General features: G+C 43.4%; 6 protein-coding genes across 6 annotated transcripts in view; 2 read left to right on the top strand and 4 right to left on the bottom strand.

The window, feature by feature from the left end:
* Positions 1–183: 183 nt before the first annotated feature.
* Positions 184–1,442, bottom strand: CCR75_000530 (uncharacterized protein; the record flags this gene model as incomplete). Its single annotated transcript, XM_067958637.1, has 4 exons — positions 184–760; positions 851–1,093; positions 1,159–1,287; positions 1,408–1,442. The coding sequence occupies 3 exons, from the start codon at positions 1,440–1,442 to the stop codon at positions 868–870; spliced, it is 390 nt and encodes a 129-aa protein (XP_067822283.1). The 3' UTR covers positions 184–760; positions 851–867.
* Positions 1,443–1,493: 51 nt separating this feature from the next.
* On the top strand, positions 1,494–4,598 carry CCR75_000531 (uncharacterized protein). Its single transcript, XM_067958638.1, has 5 exons — positions 1,494–1,728; positions 1,785–1,877; positions 1,944–2,248; positions 2,322–2,545; positions 2,611–4,598. Exons 1-5 carry the CDS (start codon positions 1,615–1,617, stop codon positions 2,859–2,861), a joined length of 987 nt encoding a protein of 328 aa, XP_067822282.1. The 5' UTR covers positions 1,494–1,614; the 3' UTR covers positions 2,862–4,598.
* Positions 2,960–4,468, bottom strand: CCR75_000532 (uncharacterized protein; the record flags this gene model as incomplete). Its single annotated transcript, XM_067958639.1, has 1 exon — positions 2,960–4,468. One exon carries the CDS (start codon positions 4,466–4,468, stop codon positions 2,960–2,962), a length of 1,509 nt encoding a protein of 502 aa, XP_067822281.1.
* A 686-nt stretch (positions 4,599–5,284) lies between the features above and the next one.
* CCR75_000533 (uncharacterized protein) lies at positions 5,285–5,644 on the top strand (the record flags this gene model as incomplete). Its single annotated transcript, XM_067958640.1, has 1 exon — positions 5,285–5,644. The coding sequence occupies one exon, from the start codon at positions 5,285–5,287 to the stop codon at positions 5,642–5,644; it is 360 nt and encodes a 119-aa protein (XP_067822280.1).
* A 530-nt stretch (positions 5,645–6,174) lies between these two features.
* Positions 6,175–6,432, bottom strand: CCR75_000534 (uncharacterized protein; the record flags this gene model as incomplete). The annotated part of the gene is made up of 1 exon (XM_067958641.1): positions 6,175–6,432. The coding sequence occupies one exon, from the start codon at positions 6,430–6,432 to the stop codon at positions 6,175–6,177; it is 258 nt and encodes an 85-aa protein (XP_067822279.1).
* A 9,972-nt stretch (positions 6,433–16,404) lies between these two features.
* CCR75_000535 (uncharacterized protein) overlaps positions 16,405–19,629 on the bottom strand; it is a gene marked incomplete at both ends in the record, with an annotated part of 7,900 nt that continues 4,675 nt past the window's right edge. Inside the window, 2 exons of the mRNA XM_067958642.1 lie at positions 16,405–16,670; positions 17,832–18,080. Of these exons, the coding sequence (XP_067822278.1) occupies positions 16,405–16,670; positions 17,832–18,080 (515 nt within the window). The remainder of the gene's footprint in view (positions 16,671–17,831; positions 18,081–19,629) is intronic.

Here is a 19,629-nt window from a genome sequence, read left to right as displayed (position 1 = left end):
TATGATGCAGACGTACTCATATAAATTTGGTTATATTAAGAGTGCGCATGTCTCGGTGCTGCTTGAAGCTTTTGCTCTTTAGCTGTGACTTATGGCGCGAAATGCAAAATGGACAAGAGGCGTGTCAAGGCAAATGAACAGTCGGTGCAAGAAGTACTTGCTACCCTTTGTTGTCAAACAATAATTCTAGAATATGAAGCTTTAAGAATGATGGTCAATGAAATGTCATGATTGAGACTGCGATGAGCCAGCCAATGTTCTTTTAAACGACTTTCGAAAGCAATAAATGGAAAATGCTTGATACGTAAACGATATTGTTGGTGTGCGCGTGAATAGAAGACTCGAGTTATGTGTAAACATAACTCGATTACATGATCAAAAACAAGCTGAATTGCTACTCGGCACACTACTTAATTCTTTTTATTTTTTATCACTCTGAGAAAGCCGCTCAATTTTGCTCAACACCATTACCTATGTGCTAATAAACCTTCTCATAATCTTCATTTAAATCAGCAACCCTTCAGCCAAGCTGGCTATTGAATTCATATTTAAATCTGATATGCACGAAAAGCTGTACTTTTGCCAGACAGCTTCCGAGTGAAATACGGATTGCTTCTACTTTTCTTCCCAGTGGCTCTTTCTCGCAACTTCTGACTACGGGCAAGAAGTATGCTGCATACAATTAAAAAGTGATTTTCATCCCAAAGGCATGTATGTTTTTTTTGCGTATTCTATTTGAATGGTACTATTGCCAACACTTCTGTAAAACGATATGAACATAAGCCACAAGCGCGTATAAATCTACTAAAGCATTTAAAAATCAATCTGGCTCGGATAATAATTCGCGTACCGTGGTAACCAATGTTCTCAAATCCCCATCCAACGATATGATGGTAAGCGATTGCCCTCCTCATCCACCTGACAGTCGCGATTCAAACAGACCCAGATAAGCGCGAGTGTTGCTTGCTTCACACCATCCTGCGAACGGATAAAAACGGCGCCGTTGTGTCCGCAATTCGGGCACGCTACGTCATGGTCGCGCTGGAGCGTCGGATCGTCGATCACGTCTCCAGGCAGCACGTCTAGCTGCACCCTACCAAAATTGCGTCATTACTTGTATTGCCCACGACTAAAGAAGACGAACAATAAAAGACGTACCGTGTGTCCTTTACAAGCTCATTGACATAAATACAGCTTTCCTCGACGTCCTCAGACTGTCCACAATTGCGACAGCGGAACACCAGGCGGCGAATTTCACGGTCCTGGCTCGGGTACAACATATTGTTGCTGTAAACATACCATAAGATTGAGATTCAGAGACCAAATTTTGTGCCAATGAAGCCATAGAGGATGAAGAAACGCGACATTGCTGTCTCGATACAAGAGGGAGAGACCACAACTACATACCATTCGCGACAAAACCGCATTCCAGCGGCGGCCATCGTGCCGCGTGCGGTTTTAAGAGTGAGCGTTTCACTCACTAAGTACGCTTTCTACAAAGTTGCAGCAGTAATTGTCAATAAATCGAAATAAATGCTTTCGCTGATGCTCGTGAACTTTCAAGCCTAGAATAGGTCACCTGCAACTGAACCGCTATTACTTCTACCTACTCCTATGATGACCAAAGAATCACCCACGAAGAAGCGGCGTACACTTCGTGATGCTGAAGCAGAGCTGAAGGTCCTCCGCTCAGCACTTATGGAAGCCAAACGACGACTCGTGGTTACGGTACATAGCAACAATGCATTAGAAACAGTCGATAAGTATTAATAATAAGAATATAGGCCCGAGAAAATGCCAAGATGAAGGTGCTTCTGATGAAGTACATTGAAAAAGATGACTCCTTACTATGCACCAGTCAGCTAAGCGCTAGCGAGGTGCGTTAACTACAATTTAAAAAAAAATAGATCAAGTTTATCGAAATTATAATATAATGTACACAGTCAAGCAGTGAGCCTACGACAAGCGTAACTCCGACCTCGGAAGCTCTTTTGATATCTCCACTAGCCGTTGAGACTGAAGCGCTCGTGCTATCTCAGTCTCCTCTGGGGTACACGACGGCAGAAGATGGTGAAGATAAAGAATTGTTACATAGCGACTTCCAATCGTGTGGCGACGGGTTTACTGAACCTGTGAGTCAATTAAGCCAGATCAGCCATACAAGTGAATGGAGTGAGCTTAGTTCTACGTCAAATTTGGATGCGATCATTAATTTTCTCGAGACTCAAGACACGTCCGAGACCAACCGGTAGGTGCTTTAAAAGCAGGAAATTAGTGGACGTATTGAGCTCATCTGAAATGATGTTATTCAAATTCTGTAGCATGGAGACGCTTCAGACCGAGTACGCAAAGCTGAAGGATCAAAGAGCCGTCGTTCGCGTCGGTGTAGGTGTCTTGCTTTTGTCAAAAAAGTACCCAAACTGCGTGCTCATTGGCCAACGCAAGGGCTCCCACGGCGAGGGAAAAGTTGCGCTTCCAGGAGGGCATTTAGAAATGTTCGAGACCTGGGAACAGTGTGCCCTTCGAGAGGTTAAAGAAGAGACTGGTGCGTAAACATTGCATTTGTATACGAGAAGTATACGTGTTTATCCTTGATGGTGTCGTAATCAGATCTAGATCTACAAGAGGCGAAATTTGCCACTGTAACGAATGATCCCATGGAAAACGAAGGCAAGCACTACATTACGATATTCATGCAAGCTGTCGTCGACGACAAGCAAATTGTTCGAAATATGGAGCCACACAAGTGCGTCGGGTGGAGCTGGGTGCCGTGGGTTGACTTGCGATCTCGTAGTGACATGTTTACACCCCTCTACCACGCGACTCACAGCACGTTTTCCCCCACATTTATCGAACATTAGAAATAAAAATAAAAAACAATCGCTCCAACGTCTTTATGTTTATAGTATACACGACGCTTTAGCCAATTCTTTTTCGTCGACCTAATACGTAGCGTTTCTTACGCAAGCAGTGGCCATAAAAGCGATGCACGATACAGCATCCAAACAAGAAATGCCACAATCGCAGCACGAACAAGCATCAATACCATACTAGCGTGGTGACCGTCTTTCAACGAAGAGGTTTTGAGCCAATATGAGCCATTGCTATGGGGTTCTTTACCAACCAGTGTCTTGCTTATCTCCGTCACACCTTTTGCAACCATCGGCTCCGCTTCATTCACAGAACGAGACGCCCCATCACCACCATTGTGTTGCACGAATCGAACATGCAACGACACGTGCGGGGCATCACCTCCAATACGTGCTGCGTCACATCGTTCAAGCTCAATTGTCGTACAAAGGTCGGAATTTTGATTCAAAAGATCCGACACAACGAGTGCCGCACCTGCAACTTTAATCGATCGAAAAAAGGTGTGGTCCCAAAGCGAAATCTCCACAACATCAGCAAGATTGTGGCTAGGAATTTTAAATGTAATGTGGTTCCACTTTGGATTCGGATCCCGACGATTAATTGGACTTTTCCAAACAGATCCCGTCACGGGGCATCGAAGAATTACAAATGGGTTTACAGTCTTCCGTTTTCGAATCGGCTTGAGTCCTCGACACGAAATCTCGGCGAGTGTGAACAATGGTGCAGAGCTTCGTGCGCTTGGAACCACGCTCGTTCGTGGCGTAAGAGGCTGGATGGAGGCCTCGTATCCTCCACTTTGATTGCTACTACTGCTTCCCGTACGTTTTAAACTTGCAGACGAGATATTCATGACGGCGGAACTGCTGTAATCAGCGGAGCTAGTGGACTTGAGGCGTCGACTTCTTGTTTGTACTGGTTGAAAAGCGGCTTGATTGCTCGTCTCAGCGTCCCACATCTCGCTACTGTCCGAGTCATTAATGCATCCACTCGGATCTTCCTCGTCAGACCATCGCGCTCCAAACGAAAGCCTCAATGGTGCAGATTTACTAAAGTCGTTCGGGGTCTTTCCGCTCTTGGCGTTCGGGAGAGCAAAGTGCGTTATTCGTGTGATCGTTGCGCTACTGAGTTTCCAATCCAAGACTTCCATAAAAAGCGGATCTTTAAACACAATACCGTGCTCGTAAATAAATGTCGACTGGCAACAACCCGAGCGCGTGGGGCACCCTTTAATGTGAAGATTTGCGCTAAGCTTCGTCATGCGGGCGCCGACAAGAGAAGCCAGTACAGCGGACTGTCCTTCGTGAATGGACCCATCAATGGATACAAGAATCACGTCCTTTGCGAGGTATTGCAAGATCATAGCGGCATCGTTCTTCCGAAGGGCGTGCGCAAAGCGTAGATGGCTCACAAGCAGCTGTTCCGCTTGAGGAAATTCATTCGTCGTATCGCTTGAGTCGCTAGACCCACAATCGTCGACGCTGGCGTGGTGTGAAGGTGGTGAACACGCCGGTGCCTCAAACGTGGGGTTATTGGTCGGCATAGGGGATGATAGAAAGGAACCACGGTTCGAAGGTTTGTAAGGCGACTCGAGGCCCATGGTGGAAACGGAGGGGGAGAGAGGACAGGCAACGACGTGCTTGAGGAGTGCGACCGTCGTCGAATTGTCGTAATTTGCTTTGAGCACAGACGCCTACTCTCGACTCACGAGTGCTGGCTCTTGTCCGTCTTACTGGTTCGAAAGCGGGACTGAAAGAGTCGCCTCCCGTGTTGTCGGAATTAAATGTTTGAATGAAGAAGCTTTGGGCGGGCTACAAAACTAGTTGGTGCTATCATATGATTGGCTTAAAATGCATACTTTGCCGACAACTATGTGTGATTATTGTACGTAGAGTAAGGTTGCTCCATGTGATTACGACAGCCCTACATGTAATAACATTTCCCCCGCACGTCAATTAAGTTGCAGAAGCGTCAGTTATATTCGCGCACCACAAGAATCAGATGGCTATCGAGGCCAAATTTAAGTATGACAGAAACTTTAAATGCCACAATCTTCCGGCATAGCTTGTTTAAACTGCAAGGATAAAGCGAATTTGTTTTCGTACCTACACTTTCTAATACGTCCACAAGCAGACTTTCGGTAAAGGTCGGCCAGCTTGCACTTTAGAAAACGACTCGTGGAGAAGCTGTTGGCAAAGGGGTCATCCTTTATAAAGTCATGGAATAATGTGAAAATTTATTTTAACTCAAGTAAGCAGCGGTGTAGACCACCGTTGGTAACGTGACAAGCTAATTTGTAGATTACATTAGCCGTGGAATCCCACTAGTCACACTGATGTATAAGTATGTTGCGGTGAATGATATATTGCATACAGATTGGTAGAGCCGATTCCATGCCGCAATTTTCGCACACGACATGAGCGGTGTATACCGCGAATTGAAAACGAGGCACTCGGCTGCCCGCTCATTAGTCGCTGCAAGACATTTGGGCCAAGATCTCAATACATGTCGCTTTCTCATTACTGAGTTAGCTAATGCCTCTTTTGATACAGGCACAAATCGATTTGACAATTTCCGGCCAGAGCAGGTCTTGAGATCGGTCAGCGTGGAACAACATCTACTGTTCGTAATCGAGTCAAACCATCATGATCCTAGCATTGGATGGGAGCGTGAAAATTGCAAGTTCGGTGACCAAGCTACTGCACGTAACCACCTCAATCTCCTCCATATGTTGTGTAATAATTCGTTCAAGAGATGCGAGATGATGCCAGCATAATTTCGCTTGTTAATATCTTTATCATACGGTCTTGTCAAACAATTTTATACAATTAATGCGCATTTTTATAAGCCGAGGCATAGAGATGAAATGTATTAAAAGCTTAAGATGATGCAACACGTGGCTTTAGCTATCAGACGAGGCTCGGCGACGTGTATGGTCATAGCCAGATCGGCCATCAAATATTCCACAGCCTGTCTTAACTGACTATAAGAGCAACTGCTGCTCGCACCCATTGCGAGCGCGGATCTTTTCTAGCGTTGATAATATGGATTTTCTCTTTTGTATACTGACACAAGACACAGTAGGGGCCATTTTCCAAGAATTGGGGGTTTGTCGCCCCTCTTGATTCCAGCTTCTCGGTGTATATTGCTCCCGCCCTTCCTTCAAACTAAATATTGCGCAGCACATCGTTGTCAGCGTAGCGTGGCGGGGCACCCAGTATTGATGTGACACTGTTGGGTATGCCCCCCTTGATCGTAAAAGCGTCTTCACACACATCCTCAAACCAGCAATTTTTAAACGTGCAATCACGAAAAGCAGTGCATGCCTTCCGCTTGATTCACACCTATGCTAACATTTTTGATCGTCGAGCCAGCTTCGAGAATGAAGACAGAAGTAGTTGCGCCGCCGTTGTCCTGTCCGTTAGACTTGATATTCGAGCGGTCAAACGTCTTCGTTTTGTTGTCGTACACTTTGCCGGCCTTAATTAGAAAAAGTTCTGTAAAGCTGACTTTCACGGAAATTGCAACGACGAGGATTAGGATGAATTTGAACGCTTGAGGCATTGGAAACGAGAAGGAAAAGGATGGTGTGCGGAGATGGCAAAAGAAAATATGAAGTCCTAGTTGAACGAATTGATGCACTGCCGTCCAAGCCTCTATCACGAATGTTTTAAAAATAAGAATTAATATTCCCATACTAGCCTATGGTGTCAAGCGCACGGCAACATTCAATACAATTGAACGTTTTCGCTTTGTCGGCCACGGTGTCAACCATCTATTGTTTTGAATGGTGCTGTGTACAGCAAAATACTTTTTTTTCAATTTATAGGGTCACGTTTATGTCAAAACGAAATTTTCGGAGCGACATTGCAATCAAAAATTTACATGTAACAATTTAACCTCTAATAAATGATATTTCCCGTGGACAACAAAAATATCGCATCGGAGGATATCAGATACGTGATGTACCTCTTGTTGATTATTTATCGTACAAAAGAGGCGCGCACTCTAATTGGTTGGAAAGGCCAGGTGCCACAAAATCAAAACAAGCGTCAAACTGCTCTTCCTCCATCCGACCTAAAACACACAAAAAAATTAGTTCCCAATATCCCAAGGCGCATTATCGCACAGAAGTGCGACTTGTCCATTCTTTGTTTTAATTTGTCGTCTTTAGCCACTCTTGGAAGAGTTTGCTTGTCATCCAAGCTTTCTTATTCCAGCCAAAAAGACGCCAAGCCCCTCGCCAGATTTTTTTAATAAATGTGTAGGTTTTTGCGCCTGACGGATGATGAACGGTTTGGGCCGATGTGAGTCATCTGCATCTGCAGCGAAGACAAGGGTCAATCTTGTTTTGTCTTTCTTTGCCCTTTAAGTTGAGTGCGCACAATTGTTTTATCCGGAGCCATTTGATAGAAGAGACCAGTCTCACCATATTAATGATGTCGCGTAGCTCGTATTTTTGTAGCTTTTCTTTCAGGGCTGGTAGCGCTTCTTCGAACCGTCTCCATGTAACCAGATCCGCTCTCACCGTGCGACTTACAAGCCTTAAAGCCATGGTGGGACTTGAGCTTTTAATCCATGCGAAGGATGGCGCGTTTTCGATATTAATGTGCTCTGCAAACCTTGCAGCTTTTGACTTGATAAGCCTGTTGTAATACAGACATGCCGGGCTTCGCATTGAAGAATGCACTTTGCAAGCACTTGATCTAGTTCGGGGTGTTTGGGAGTGCGCGATAAAAAGTGATATACAATAGCAGCAGCTATTCGTGTAAAAAAAGATTTCCAGAAAATACCTACCTTTGCCGTGAGGCTCGTTGAATGTATAGCTTCATATTCGCATCGCTTTTTCACAATGAAACTTATTGTGCCTTGAGTATGAGGCTTTGGTAGGTTAAATATGTTTTGCCCGAGCGCAAAGAGCAGCTTGAGTCAAGCATGGCAACTCGTCATGCTTTAGGCAGATTTGTAGCTTTTCTCTGTTCGTAAGGTTCAAGAGCTAACTTGCTTTGGGGGCGTCTTTTCTGGGGGGGGGTCGCACATCCTTGCAGAATCGGAAATCTTTAATGCTGAGCTGATCCATTCCGCCAAGTGCAACTTCAAAGATTTAGCCTATGGAAGCTGGAATCATTGCAGCTTCTAAACGTTGCTATTTTCGCCGCTATCAGCTGCAGGACGCGCTTGATCGGGACGAACAAGGCGCAACCAGTATTTCAAAGTTAATCAGCTTACGGCAATGCGCTGGCATGAAGCCGCATGGGAAGAACTGCCAAAATCGGTCATCGCTAATTGCTTTATACACACCGGACGCTTCAACAATCGAATTCAAGCGCGCACTAAAGCGGACCTCGACACAGAGGAAGAAGCAATCGAAAACGGACTTCAAGATGCGATCGACGCCCTCGGTGTTCGCCATCCCATGTCAGTCGCGAATCTTCGAAATCCAAATGAGGAAGCGCAGAGGGCGCACGTGAGCTGACGGACAACGAGCTGATAAAATCGGCGTCAGGGAACGCAGACGAACCAAATCTCGAGGTTTCCGACGATGACGACGAGTCGGACGATTGTTTTTTGCCAATTTCAGTGCAGCTGAATGCTGTGAGCGTTGTAAAAAAAATGCTCAACGTCGATAACAAAGATCACATATAGCAGCGCTGAAGGTCCTGCATGATCTACAACGCAAAATTAGCGCACAAAATCACTGCAGACAACCCTATTTGGTTGGTTTACAAGAGATTATCGACCTTTACCAATAAAAAATCCTGCTAAAACTCAGATACCAGAGGATACCGGTTAAGGTCATAGGAACGGCATTGGAAGACCAAAAAGGTATTGATTATTGGAGGATAGTGTTATTTTAGGATTAATATTATTGGAAGTGTGACTGTATTTGTTCTGTTTCAAAATTGCCGTATCGGCATTGTTATGTCTCATATTAATGCCTCAAGTAACGGAGACCTTAACCGCCTGCAGCGACGATGACGCCCGTATCGCTCGAGTGCGGCTATCTCTGTAGAAATTAACCGAATCGGCCTGAGGCTGATGCCTCATCGACAGGCCAATGATTTTGTTATGACCATTGCATATTCGAAAGCCACTGCTGTTTACTATACTGTAGAAATTTTCATGCCGATAACATGTGGCTAGATGACCAGACAATGGAGTCATTGTTGCGGACATACACACCTGAGCCAACTACACATATTTTGAAAATTTAGGCACAGCATCTTCTTGGAATAGTTGTCAGCAAATGGGGTATCTTCATCAACAAACCGGGAAAACGCAAACATTGGAAAACGAATGTTTGAGACGTTCGTCTGAAGACATTTATATCATAGGTTCTTGGTAAATGCAATGCTCAATGCCAATGAGGTTCAGTATGTGACCAAGTTCCTGGTAATAATTTTGCCGCAAAACAATTGTTTTTGATGTAATTCGGTTTTAGATTCTTGCTGTCTGCTTATAATGTAACCAAATTTATAAGTTTGATTCCAGCCGTGCATTGCAAATTCGCACAAATTAAGTGGATGGCAACTCCTGCAGCGTTTTACATCATTCTAAGTTTGTAGCTGCACAAGGGACGACATTTGGGGGAGGTGCACCACCAGCTTAGGTGTTTGAGCCATGATGCTGTATCAACTACAGGTTTTACAGAAAACATAGTTACAATCATGCAAAGAACGTGAATCAATAGAAGACAACGGTGACCACTTTTCTTCCCTGAAATGCCTGCCTACTGATCTTGACTCAAAATTTAACGGCTATTGGAAGGAATGGAACCTGGTAAAAGCCACAAAGACTTTGGAGGTTCAAAGGATAGCCCGTTCGCATGTAGTCTATGAGATTTCTGCTGCTTTCGCTTGACATAATCTCATCTATCTGTGTTACTTTACTTCCTACACCTGAAAGTGAAGATGAACGTGGGACCGGCGGACATAGCGGTACCGAACTAGGGGGTATGTTTGTGGAAAGAGGTTAAATAGGAAGGATTTGCCCCTGGAGACAATCCTTTTTGAAAAGGTGTAATCGGGTGGCCCGTTACATGATTTAACTTAGGCATAAAATTTCTGGACTTTGACAGTATGGAACGCTGTGTCGTCCTTGATTTGGATTCGATATATGATCTCATCCTCGGTATGGCCTGACTTTAAAGCCATAAGCCATGAATCGATTGGACGTCCAATACCTTAATGGCAACGCGCAATGTTCCTAGCAAAGCTTTAAAAAGTCATCAAACCCACGTTTGCTAGGCAAAAAAGGGCTAGTGGCGCAAATCGCTGACTGAGTTTGTCAGTGTTTTAGACATTGGAATGTCTGAGTTAATAAACTCCAATGTTGAAAACATTAATTCTGAGCCCGACTCAGACGAAGGAATTTAAACGGCACGGCACGTACTCCGTCGAGTGACACTCGCTGTAATAACGATTCACTGAATGCTGAAAGCATCGTTGGCCTAAGGCCGAGTCATCAAGGGTGTTGTATCTCTGAGATACGTGGAGTGGCAAGTCTAAGTCCACCGAGTGTGGTCGGCCGAGGTGGCACCATACTGAGTGTCAATAGTGAACCTATTGGCGGTTCGCCAGGGTATTTTTGGTCGAAACCTTCTAATGCACGTGAAGCGACACGTAAGCGTTCGCTGGATTAGGAAGTTGAGTTACCTTACTCCTTGTCGGATATCGAATTAGACAATAGAACCAATACAGGCTTGACGCTAGGCGTCATCCCTCCTAATGTGAATGCACCTATGTGCATCACATACACTAGGGTTGGTCACAAATGTGAACCACACCCGAGTGGTGGTCTAATTTTTTTATTTAAGTAAATGACCATCCCCTTAAGTACACCAAATGTACTTAACGGGGACTGTGTAACATTAGGGCTACTTAGCCCATTACACACATACTGCTTCAGCACTATCTAACCTACACTTATAATAGTGTAGGCAAGATTCCTCCTGTTACCTCACGTACTCGACGTGCAGAGGAAATTTCACAACTGCTGAGCGATCGCTTAGCAACAAGAAAAAATCAAGAAGTGCTCAGTCTAGCGAAAAAATAAAACTGTACTTTTAAAATTAAAGTTCCTAAATGTTAATACCTTCTTATAGTTTTAACTCAATATAGTATTATTATAAAAATGTTTATGATAACTCATTGCTCACCACCGCCTATTCAGCATCGCTTGGCGGGGTTGAATAAAGACATAAATCACCAATGAGCAGAATTGTCACCTTACTGTCACAACATAATTTAAAATGACAAAATTCTTTATTCTTCTTAATTATCTCTCATATTAGTAAATATTAATTGTATAAGGAGCTTCCGCATTTACAATTATATAATTATATATTCAATATGTATAAATTATGACTTTTTTCGAGAGGTGGCGGCTTTGAACAGGTGGACGTTTGCTCCTATCTGACATTCACAGGCTTTTGTTGCATATAGTGCATCCGGCCATCCACATCCGCACGTTTCGCACATATATCATACCTGTTTTACTTTAAGTTATAGAGATTGCTGCGGAGATATTCGGCTTATGCTACGACCAAACCACTTGAAACGGAGCACATTTTGCAAGTACTGACAACAGTACTAGTAAACCTAAACTGATTGCATTGAAGGTGGGAGGCTCGACTACTTCACGTCGTACACGACGTGCATAGGAAGGTTCCAAGTAGCTCAGAAGTCTTAGCTACTAAGGGTTAGTTCTAAGGCTTTAGTACAGGAAAAAGTAAAACTGTAATTAAATTTTTAAGTTCTTTCATAACAATCTTCTATCTTCTGGCTTTAACATATTAATAACTTACTACGCAATGCGCCTCCTCGTGCAACGCCTTCTCGTGTCTTGTAACGATTGACGGGGTTGATTTAAACTTAAATCAATAAATAGAACATCTGTCTTATTGCGTATTAAGTCCAACTAAATAGAAGATAATAATTTTGTACTTCTTTTAATTTCCTTTTATTAATTTTTTTAATATGTAACGGACACCCCGTTACATCACCCCCCCTCTCGAAACAACAGTCACTATAGTGACTGATATAGAGTGACAGAAAATACTATTATCTCTCTCTGTAAATTAGCACATGTTGGGTTTCAACTTTTAATTGCGTATGGTTTTGAAACCCGTGCGCGTAGCCTGCGAAGCCGCAAAGCTGACAGCTGCGCGGCTCACTTCAGCTACAAGTGATGCAAATTTATCAGTAGACGCTCATGCGTCTACCGTGATAGTGCGTCATCTCCTACTCCAATTGGAGGTGACTGATACAAGTCACCTGCTACTCCGATTGTTGGTGACTGGAACAAGTTACCTGCTACTCCGATTGTAGGTGACTGGCACGAGTCGGCGTCATCACCCGGATCAGTGGCAACTGTTGGGGCCTCCGTTTCCCCCGTAGCCACGTCCGTTAAACCTACGGATTCTAATGTGACAACCAAAGAGGTGATGCCAAAGTTGTTTCAGTCCTCATTAGACCCTTTTTGTGCGGACTCATCTCGTGATGACTCCATCGACGATGAATACTCTGATAACGTCAGGATGCATCACCAGGAACGAAGTGATCGTAAATGTCACTTAGATAAGAATCCTACTGGTGGTGCTAGCGTGCATCACCAGGGGTAGAATGATCGTAAAGATGACTGCGAGCTTAAGTTTAGCTCATTTGCTAACATTAACCAGCGGTAGAGGCACCGCAATACGCTGCGATTTTCTCCCGAAAATACATCCTGGTTGCCCTCTACGAGCAATCTAATTCGTTGGTCTCGTTTGGCCAACAAACGATACAAATTCCGTTGTTTGACTCATCCAAGCTTTACAAGCCTGGTCGAAACGAAACTGAATTCTTCGTCGATAATTGCTTCTGGCATCGATGGTTTATGCAAAGGGTGTAATTCCTTCGTTTTAAGCTTGTGGAAAGCAAAGGCCGCAAGGCCTGGCTTGACAAACTGGGTACTTTTCATGACCTGTTCGAAAGACGGACTGTTGCCAGTGCACGCTATTAGCTGCACCGTTTGTCAAGAAAGGAAGGCTTAACTTGCCTTTCGTGTGGAAGACTCATGTCCCTGCTGCCTAGGTGATGTACTCTTTAAAGACCATCATTAGAAGACGTGCATCTCTTCTGAGATGAGCGAAGTGATTAAGAATTTACAATACTTTTACGAGAGCGGGAAGCGCTCGTTCTCTGATGGACCCTCTGAGGAATAGAATGGCTCTCGTCGAACTGTCGGACGAGAACCAGAACGATCATCGTTTGTTTAAGACGAGGTTATCAGCCATCATGCGAGGGTGAAATCCCTCGCCAACGAACGAATCACCCAATGGTGGCTCAAGAAGCGTTCAATTAGGAAAACGTTTCACCACTCGAATCCGTCAAACGATGTGGAGGGGGAGAAAAAATCGGGTTCTTCTCATTCGCCGTACCCGAGTCAACACCGTTGCTTAGATCACGTCCTCCGTTATTTACAGAAGAACGTTGATCACGAACGATGCCGTCGTCGCCAACACGCGACGACGGTCAAAGGTGTTTCCGTGTTCAGCTGCAAATCCGTGCACAATTATTGTTTGCTTAATTGGCGAACGATTGGTCGCATCAGTCCCTTTAAAACAGCTGGTTTCAGCTCGTCAAGATATTTCATCCTTGGAGGATGTAACGAGAAGGCTGGTTCGGTGGAACTAGACTCTGTCCCGAGACTATCATGCTTTGGCTCGGGACCATCAGGCATTGGCGGATGCCTTAGTCCGTGCCGGTTTGATTTGGAACAGGAAGAAGCCTCGTACTGATGGTACGGGCTGAGACGCCCGACACACAACGTAGCATGCGTACGCATCCTACGAGGCTGCTTGAGTGTGTACGCATTGCCTCGGTGATGCAGTATATGGAACGGGCCGATATACCTGGGCAGTAATTTATGACTGCCCACATTCGCCGCTACATGTTTAGGTAGATATGCCGTAGGCAGCACGAGTAGGTTAATAACTTCAAATGAAAGATCGTTTGCTATTCAATTTTTTGTCAGAATTTAGTTTCTTTCAGTCCACCGCATCAGCGTGAAAATCCTGTACGAAACGGATTCAGCTTTACTAGCCAGCAGGAATTCTCCTGCTGACTCGATTTTGTTTTTAGTCTTTAGTGCGACCGGTGCGCGCCGCAGATATGTCAATCTCCTCTTTACTGAGAGCATTGTTCCTCTAACTATTAGTAGTGTTTTCGATGATGAGTATACCAGCATCGTTTATCAAAGTCAGCAATAGCCATTTTTACTAATGTTGTGTTTGTCCTCTACAATATTAATTGAATAAACATTGGTATCCTTCGCATTGTACGTCGAGTCTGAACGTAATAAGCAAAAGCAAGATTGTTCTTTGCTAGCCTTAAACAACTCTTTCAATAGGTGTGGGTATACGTGGATGGTGTAAGCCATTTCGCAGAGCGATGTATGCATTGATGATGCATGCGCCGAGTTCTTGATGGCAAATTCTGCCATCGGCAAGAACTCGCTCCAACACTGAAAAGAGTGGACGCATACGCAAAGCACTTCTTAGCCAACGTAAAACACTCGGTGTGTACGCACCTTGCTAGGAAGGCTAAGTGTGAATGCTAGGCCCTTCTTGGCCACGATCGTAAATGGTGCAATAAAGCGCGAGCGCAATTAGGTCTTGAATACCGCGAAAACCAAGTTTGTAGGTAGAGTTTAGCGTCTAATAAAACTCGGTCTCCGACCTCATGAGAGTAATTACAGCTTCTGCCTTTGGCATCTGCTTGTTCTTTTTGTTTGTCTTGGCGATCAGCCATCGTATCCCTTACATGTCTTAAGACACTAAATCGCATCGCGAGACACTCGCTTACTTGTTTGCGAACGGTAACAGGGCCGATATCACAAAGCCTATCGGCTAATTCCCCCCCGCCAAGCCCTGATCCACGCAGTGGAACCGTTAAAAGAACGCGCGGGTGGGTGAGATCGTTGATATAGAACGGATTACAGCCTAGAGAAGCATGGGCAGCGTTATTTATCCGAATTCCACCACTAGGAGCATTGAGCTCCAGCGCTTTGGTGTCTTAAAACACATACTGCGTAAAATGTCTTCAATGGCGCGATTGACACGTTCAGTGTGACCATCGGTCTGCGGATGGTCCGCGGTGGACACGCCCAATCTCTCGGAAAATTTATTCTCAGAAATTATCCGTGAGAAGGTGGTCCCAGTCAGAGCCAATTGCCACTGGCAAACCGTGTTGTCGAAACACGCGGTCGATGAGCCTTGCTGTACCTTCACCATTAATGGTATCCGGCACAGCCGCTTAGTGAGCCATTTTGCTCAATCGGTCAACAAAGACCACCATGCCAGAGTTACCGGCCGAATCTTTCGGTAGACCGAAACAAAATCCATACTCATGGACTCCCAACACCGTCTGGATACGAACAGACTTGCCAGTGGCGCAGCAGCATGCACCGAGGGTTTGACGCGTTGGCAAGTTCCGCATGTGCGAACGTCCGTGCTGACCCATTTATAAAGTTTGGGCCACCAATAAATCTGACTTACAGAGCCGTAGGCCTTTTCTCTTCCGAGATGACCACCAAGGACAGTATCGTGTGCCTCATAGAATATTTGGTACTTCATATCTTCATCATGAGGAACAACGACGCGCGGAGGATCCGCAGCGTCCGTACAATAAAGCAATAGGTTTATATAGAAAGTCGATGTAACCTTGCACGCAAACGTGCCGGCAATTAATATCTGAATCAGAGTTCTTTAGAGCTCGTAGCAGATCTTAACACTGTTTTTCCTTGGCATATCTATCTTCTAGTGACTTTATTATATCAATAAAAACTATGTATGGCGCCTACTTGCGCACGGCGATTGGCGGGATTGATTCAAACTCAAATCAACCAATCAACAGAACTATTATCTTGTTGCCACAAAATTACCAAAATTGATAATTGTGGAACTGTTACACTAATAAACGATAATAATGTTGTAATTGTTTATTTATTATCTCTTATAGGAAATGATATTTATAATTCCTCTAATTGGAAATAATATTCTTGTAACGGTACACCCATTACAGCGTACCTGACCCTATTGTGTGAACGTGACGTAAAATGGAAACACCAAAATTATTTTGCGATTTTGATCAATATATTAAATACAAGCAATTAACCCTACTCCTTTTATTTAAATGCAAGTTTAGAATCTCGCTGTGGTATTTAATGATATAACATATATCAACCCCATGAATAAACCATTTAAGATGCTGTTCAGAGCGCATGAACTCCACTGACTGAAAGAAGATACGGCGCTTTTCATGCAGTAGAACTTGGCTTCCAACCTTATCTTAAACAAAGCTTGATTCTGACGTATTCTTTATTACGGTGGACCACCGACCCCTATGCTCGGAGCACAATGCAAGTGCAAGAAAAATGCTATTGGCTTGATAATTAATCACAGCAACGCAAAAAAATGCAGAAGGTGATACAGATGATATTAGGATGGGTTAATCCTAAATATACCAATGCACGAATATTGACCGAACTCGCCGATTACGGTATTGGCAAGAAACCAGCTGCAACACATTTCACCATGCACGCCCCCAGTGCAGAATTGCAGCCAACAATGGCGGGGGCGGTGCCAACACCGGCAGTGACAGTCCCGAATTTGGCTCCAGCAGCAGCATAGCATGCTGCTGCGATAGCATTACACCCAGCCTGGCAAATTCCGTAGGCAACGGGTCCAGCATTCACTTTTGTGATTGCGAGCACAAAAGCTGTAAGCACGAGCACTGTGGAAAGCTTCTTGATCATCACCACTTGACAGACAAATTGCAAATCTCAAAGTGAATTCGTTTAGAATGTTATATATGACCGTTAATGCCAGAAAATTCCATCATCTTTACCTTTGCAGATAGAATGGTATATATCGCTCGGCAGTTTAGAGTAAGTTAATGATATTAACGGCGAGGTGAAGTTTTAATAGAAAACAAATTATCACAATACTTTTTCTAAGGAGAAAGTATTGCTGGATTCAGATTGCCCATTTCAAGCAATTTCTTTTAAAATCTGTGCTCCAACAATATGTAATATATATTAAACGAGAATCTAGAGCTGGAAGCAGTCAAGGCAATTTGCAGCGGAGTCATATACGAAATAGGTATCGACGACAGATATCTGTCCAATTCGTACATATGGCAGTCAAGGTGAATATTGCTACCGCAAAGAATATCGTCATAATAGATATATTGAAGAAAGCTGGCAATCTCTGCGGAACAGAGTGATTTTATTAATATGCGCATATCACTTCCTCATCAATCAATTTTCATTATATACGACAATGTCATATCATTTCTTAATCAGAACTCAATGCTCAATTGTAAATTCTAGCAAACTTCTCTTTTTCTTAAAAAAGCTCTGCGTTTGATGTCTCAAGTTCATAAAAAACAGCGAAGCAACTTTGTAATTAAATTGCCAGCTGAGGGTCGTCCATTCGAAAGGGCAAACAATGTTGCAAACCAAGCTTTTGCTTATTAAATATAAAGGCCACTCTCGGCTTCATCGGCCACAATTTAATGCTGTCTCGAATGCAGTAAGAGTCTATTCGGCAAGATCCTGTATTTGCCGACGTTTGATTCAGATACGACTACTGAATGTTGCTGTGAATATTGAAAGCATCGAAGATGCAAACCCGCAAACAACAATTAAAAAGGTTTTTAAGCGCATTATCTTAGCTGACTGAAATAAAATACGACGCAATACATGTAAATGTTGGCGTCCAACCTAATTTTAAAAAGAGCATAATTCTGACGTATGTGTTCGCATTCATTTTTACGGAGGACCGCCGACACCTTTCCACATCGCACAATTTGTTAAAAAAAATTTAATGCAATCCCAAGAATAATTGCTATCGGCTTACTGTTAAAAAATTTCAATTGCACGAAGCTCGACCGAAATCGCCAATTACGGAGTTGGCGCACAACCAGCTGCAACACAACTGGCCATGCAGACCCCCAGCGCAGAATTGCAGCCAACAATGGCGGGGGCAGTGCCAACACCGGCACTTATAGTTCCAAATACTGCTCCAGCAGCAGCATAGCATGCTACTGCGATAGCATTACACCCAGTCTGGCAAATTCCGTAAGCAAGCGGTCCCGCAGTCACTTTTGTGATTGCGAGCACAAAAGCTGAAAGCAAGAGCGCTGTGGAAAGCTTCTTCATCATTACCACTTGACAGACAAATTACAAATTTCAAAGTGAATTCGTTAAAAATGTCATATATGACGGTTAATGCCAGAAAATTCCGTCAACTACCTTTGCAAAAAGAAAGACTCCGTTCTCAGCAGTATAGAGAAGGTAAAATAACAGTAACGGTGGGATGAAATTTATAAAAATATAGTTTTCAACGTATATTGTCGAAAAAAAACGACGAGATTGCTTTCTGGATTCTAATCGCAATGTGTTTGTTTCTTTTCATGTGTTGATGCGTCTGTAATTCTCGCAGAAAGTAAAAGATAGTACACGAGATAACAGCCATGAATAAAACATTCAAGATGCTGTTAAAAGCGCATGAACTCCAATGGCTGAAAGAAGATATGGCGCATTTCATGCAGTAGAACTTGGCTTCCAACCTTATCTTAAACAAAGCTTGATTATGACGTATTCTTTATTACGGTGGACCACCGACCCCTATCTCGGAGCAAAAAGTGTAAATACAATGCAAGTGCAAGAAAAACGGTGAGGTGAAGTTTTAATAGAAAACAATCAGCACAATACTTTTTCTAAGGAGAAAGTATTGCTGGATTCAGATTGCCTATTTCTAGCGGTTCCTTTAAAATCTGTACTCCAACAATAATTAATATATATTAAACGATAATTCAGAGATGGAAGCAGTCGAGGCAATTTGCAGCGGAGTCATATACGAAATGGGTAGTAGTATCGACGACAGATATCTGTCCAATTCGTACATATGGCAGTCAAGGTGAATATTTCTACCGCAAAGAATATCGTCATAATAGATATATTGAAGAAAGCTGGCAATCTCTGCGGAACAGAGTGATTTTATTAATATGCGCATATCACTTCCTCATCAATCAATTTTCATTATATACGACAATGTCATATCATTTCTTAATCAGAACTCAATGCTCAATTGTAAATTCTAGCAAACTTCTCTAGCCGTCGAATGTGCAAAATTCCTTATTGCAGCTATATTCGCCTGTTACAAGCGAATGAGCTAATTTGACACACTAGCAAAGGTCAACAAATTATTGCTTTAGGTCAAAACTCAAGGCAGCAACCGTATGCAAACTCAATATTAAACTGTTGAAAAACTGATGCACTTGCAATTTTGAAAGCTTACTTGTTCAACAAGCAGTTACGATGGCTGCAAGTACTGGCAGCGTTTGATGTCAATCATCAATGATAACTTCTTACAGCAATCAGACGATCAGGCTACTTAAAGATAGTCCGACAAAGCCTGAGAAAGCCGTTCATCGCAATATTTTTAATTTCTTGACGAATTTAGCGACGCTCATGATGTCCATATTAGTCGCAGTGACTTGTGAAATCAAACTTTAAAATAGAAGCTTATGGCGTTGCTGGTCCCTTTTTTTAAAAAGCTCTGCGTTTGATGTCTCAAGTTCATAAAAAACAGCGAAGCAACTTTTTAATTAAATTGCCAGCTGAGGGTCGTCCATTCGAAAGGGCAAACAATGTTGCAAACCAAGCTTTTGCTTATTAAATATAAAGGCCACTCTCGGCTTCATCGGCCACAAT

Source organism: Bremia lactucae, linkage group LG1 (assembly GCF_004359215.1).
Source record: "Bremia lactucae strain SF5 linkage group LG1, whole genome shotgun sequence".
NCBI lineage: Eukaryota > Oomycota > Peronosporomycetes > Peronosporales > Peronosporaceae > Bremia > Bremia lactucae.
Note: the sequence above shows the minus strand (reverse complement) of the source record. Positions and strands in the feature narration are given on the sequence as shown.

Excerpts from the sequence above, each read along its gene's own strand:
- CCR75_000531 (XM_067958638.1), top strand. The coding sequence starts at position 1,615 with ATGATGACCAAAGAATCACCCACGAAGAAGCGGCGTACACTTCGTGAT. Across the intron at positions 1,729-1,784 it reads AACGACGACTCGTGGTTACG|GCCCGAGAAAATGCCAAGAT; the intron begins GTACATAGCAAC and ends ATAAGAATATAG. Across the intron at positions 2,546-2,610 it reads AGAGGTTAAAGAAGAGACTG|ATCTAGATCTACAAGAGGCG; the intron begins GTGCGTAAACAT and ends TGTCGTAATCAG.